The 3,513-nt window shown below is 58.8% G+C and overlaps 1 protein-coding gene across 1 annotated transcript; it reads left to right on the top strand.

The window, feature by feature from the left end:
• Positions 1-1,160: 1,160 nt before the first annotated feature.
• LOC135989721 (inositol 1,4,5-trisphosphate receptor-interacting protein-like 1) lies at positions 1,161-2,612 on the top strand. Its single transcript, XM_065636749.1, has one exon. The coding sequence runs from the start codon at positions 1,161-1,163 to the stop codon at positions 2,610-2,612; it is 1,452 nt and encodes a 483-aa protein (XP_065492821.1).
• The last annotated feature ends 901 nt before the right edge of the window (positions 2,613-3,513 follow it).

Below are 3,513 nucleotides of genomic sequence, written 5' to 3'. Positions count from 1 at the left end.
CGGGGCACAGTAGGTGCTGAAGAGCCATCAAGCATGCTATCAAAGGCTTGGGATACTGTCAGGCGATGTGCAACTGCCACGGGAAGCTGTAGACTGCAATGAGGTCACCCCTCCGCCTTCTCTTCTCCAACCTGAACAAGACAAGTGACCCAGGCCACTCCTCAGAAGTCTTGCCCTCAAGGCCTTGCACCATCCTGCTCGCCCTCCTCTGGACACACTCTAAGAGTTTCATGTCCTTCTTCTCCTGTGGTGCCCAGAACCGCACACAGTGCTCCAGGTGGGGCTGCACCAGCGCAGTGTGCAGCCCGACAATCTCCTCCCTCGCCCGGCTGGTGATGCCGTGCTTGGTGTGCCCCAGGACACGCTTGGCCCTTTGGCCTGCCAGGACACACTGGTGACTCATGTTCAACTTCCCATCAACCCAAACCCCCACATCTCTTTCTGTTCGGCTGCTCTCCAGCCTCCCGTAGACTCGATGATCTTAAGGCTCTTTACCAACTTCAATGATTCAATGGCTGTGTGATTTAACTTGAAGCTTGCCAGGTGCAGAGTCAGAGGTTGGCCTAGATGGTCCAAGTGGGCCCCTCCCAACCCAAAATGTTCTGTGATTGTGAGATTGCCATGGGCAGGCAGAGGACAACAAACCCAACGTGAAGCACCATGCGAGGGCCCGTGAAGAACATGAACTCTGGCCCAGCCTTCACCAGGACACCGGGGCAGCTGTGAGTGGGGCCGAAGGGCGGGCTGGCCGGCGGGCGTGCCTGTGACGCGCTCTGGCGCCTGTGACATCAGAGGGGACCGGTCTCCACGGGGCGGTATATAAGGGGCCCCGGCAGCAGCGCTGCCCCAGTCCGGCCTGGGCCAGCGGTGAGTGCGCAGGTGGGGGGAGGCCGGGCTGGACGGGGGCCGGGGCAGAAACGCGGCCCCCGGGGGTGGGTTCTCACCCTGCATGGAGGGCCTGGCCACTCGCGGGAGCACCTTGGCCAGGGCTCGGAGCAGCCGCCGCCGGGGCTGGGGCAGCCCTTGCTGCCTCCCAGCTGCCTTGGCCCCGCTCCTACATGCCCCAGCTCCCTTGGTCCGCGGCCCCACTCCCTCCACCGCCAGCCCCCTCCCTCCTGCCCAGCCCCACTGAGCCCCTTCTCTCCCTTCTCCTGCAGGCCATGGCTATCGTGGACATTTTCTTTGGGATTTGGCAAATTCTTACCTTGAACGTGCAGTCGGTCGGCTATGAGCCGGACGAGGAGACGCGCGAGCGCATGGAGCAGCGTGCGGAGATGCTGAACCGGGAGATGACTCGGCTGTGGCAGGAGGTAGAGGAGATGAGCCAGGAGCACAGGAACCAGGAGCAGAGCGGCTTTGCCTGGGCACCCCTGCTCCTCTCTGCCTTGCAGCACTGGCAATGCTGGGCCCTTGCTGGAGTCCTGGTCCTGCTCTTCGGGCTCTGCTGCTGGCTCAGGAAACGGAGCCGTGAGCCAGAGAGAGATGCAAATGACCCGGCAAGGTTTTTTGTGGAGCACATCCAGAGGCCAGTTCAGAACTGGGACAGAGAGTGCGAGGCTGTGAAGAACCTGGTGGAAAGATTCCTCTTTGTCTTCAAGTATGTCGTCTTCAAGCCGTGGTACCCATTGCTGGAAAAAGCCATTGAAGTGGGCAGCGCTTTTGAAGGATGGAGTCCCCGTGAAGAAGACATCACCTACCGCCTGCTTGTGCCCCTGAAGCCACCCCGTGGACACATCTTCCACCTCGAGCAGGACCCCGTGTGGCCGACGAGGAACTTTCGCATCCGGGTGGAGTTGGTGTGTACCTGTGAGATGGAGCAGCCGGCAGGAGAGACACGTTGCTTCCTCCATGACCCCGAGGAGGAGCAGAGGGGGAGGGAGGGCCCCAGCATCCTACACGACCTCTGCACTGACTCCTACCTAGATGTGCAGAAAATTGCGCGCTGGTTCCAGAACATCGTGAGACATTCCTGGAGGATTCTGCCCGAATCAGCCACACACCGCCTAACAATGCTGCCCTCCGACCGCTCCTGCAAATTCCAAGTGACACAAGGCCCGGAGAAAAGGCTCTTAATTGAGTTGATCTTTGGGGTGCAGCAAGGCGACTCGGACATCTTTCTGAGCAGCCACAATACAGAGGCTGCCTACACCCCAAGCACGACCTGGCTGGAGAGCTACTCTGTGGCAGAGATGAAGTTCTTCAGGCATATTGCCAGGCAGGCGCAGCCTGACAGCGTCCACCTCAGATGCCTGCAGCTCTGCGCCCACAGGCTTCTGCGCATACAGTTTTCCACCTATACCTTGAAGACCCTTCTGATGCACCTGCTGACCACCATACCCCTGTCAGACTGGGGCAGGAGGGATTTCTTGGAGCGGCTGGAGGACATCCTGCAGTACCTGCGCAGCTGCCTGGAGGACAGATGCCTGAACCACTTCTTCACTGGCAACGACAACGTTCCCGAGACGATTATTTTGCCCCCGCATTTGCAAATGGCTGAACCGCTCAACCTCTTCCAGCACCTGGAGCAGGATCCGGATGCCTATGAGGATGCATGGCTTGAGTTTCTGGTGCTGCAACATCGGCTTCGTAGACTGGTGCTCCAAGGACGCTGAAAGAGGTCTTCCTGTACAGAGCTGTGTTGCATCATCCAGGAAGAAAAAAGAGGGGAGAAAGCAGGGCATGGAAAGGAAAGGGAACACCCTGTGCAGCAGTGCTCTGCCAAGAGTGGCAGCATTCCCCTCTCAGTGGTCTCCCCAGCACAGCAGCCGGTGATGTCTACATTGGTGACAAAGGGCTCCATCTGCCTCTGCGTGTCCTCTGGGGTCTGGGAGACTCTCTGCCCACCCCAGACACTCCCCGGCGAGCTGGTGCCACAGAAACGAGCACGCTGGACACGAGGAACACGCCGATCAGTCGGCAGTGGGAACTGGTGCCGCACCTTTCCTGCCCAGCAAAAGCACTCGCTGGGGAGTGGGGACCCGATGCAGCTGAAGAGGCCATCGCGAGGAGGCTTGTGACAGGGACTCCGTCGCCACCCGGACAGCGACCGCACTCCTGACTTTGACAGCGTTCGTTCCTTCTGGGAGCTTTAGCATGTGCAAAGTTGCCAATAAAACTTGTGTTTGAACAAATGCTGCATCTGTGTCTGTGCATCACTTCCTCGGGGAACACAGGCATAGGGTGCAGCTTCTCACAGAAGACACCCCTGTGCAAGCCCTGGCAAAAAACACGACCTTGCCACACAAAGCCAATACACTGCTGAGCTGCTGCAGAAGCAGGGAGCATTTTGCAGAAGAGCTGATGTGGTGGGTACTGGTTTCATGATTCACTTGGCTTTGGCTTCCCAGGCGTTGTGGGTTCATCCCAGCAGGCAGCTTGGCATCACACAGCTGCTCAAGCCCTTTCCTCCAGTGGCACAGTGGAGAAAATCTGAAGGGTAAAAGTGGGAAAAATTGTGCGTTGAGTTAAGGCAGCTTAGTAGGTAAAGCGAGAGCTACATGCCCACGCAGAGTG

Source organism: Caloenas nicobarica, chromosome 5 (genome assembly GCF_036013445.1).
Source record: "Caloenas nicobarica isolate bCalNic1 chromosome 5, bCalNic1.hap1, whole genome shotgun sequence".
NCBI classification, from domain to species: Eukaryota; Metazoa; Chordata; class Aves; order Columbiformes; family Columbidae; genus Caloenas; species Caloenas nicobarica.
The sequence above is the reverse complement of the archived record's forward strand: the minus strand, read 5'-3'. Positions and strand labels throughout refer to the sequence as shown.

Bases quoted from the DNA above. Each gene is read 5' to 3' on its own strand.
- LOC135989721 (XM_065636749.1), top strand. From the start codon at position 1,161: ATGGCTATCGTGGACATTTTCTTTGGGATTTGGCAAATTCTTACCTTG.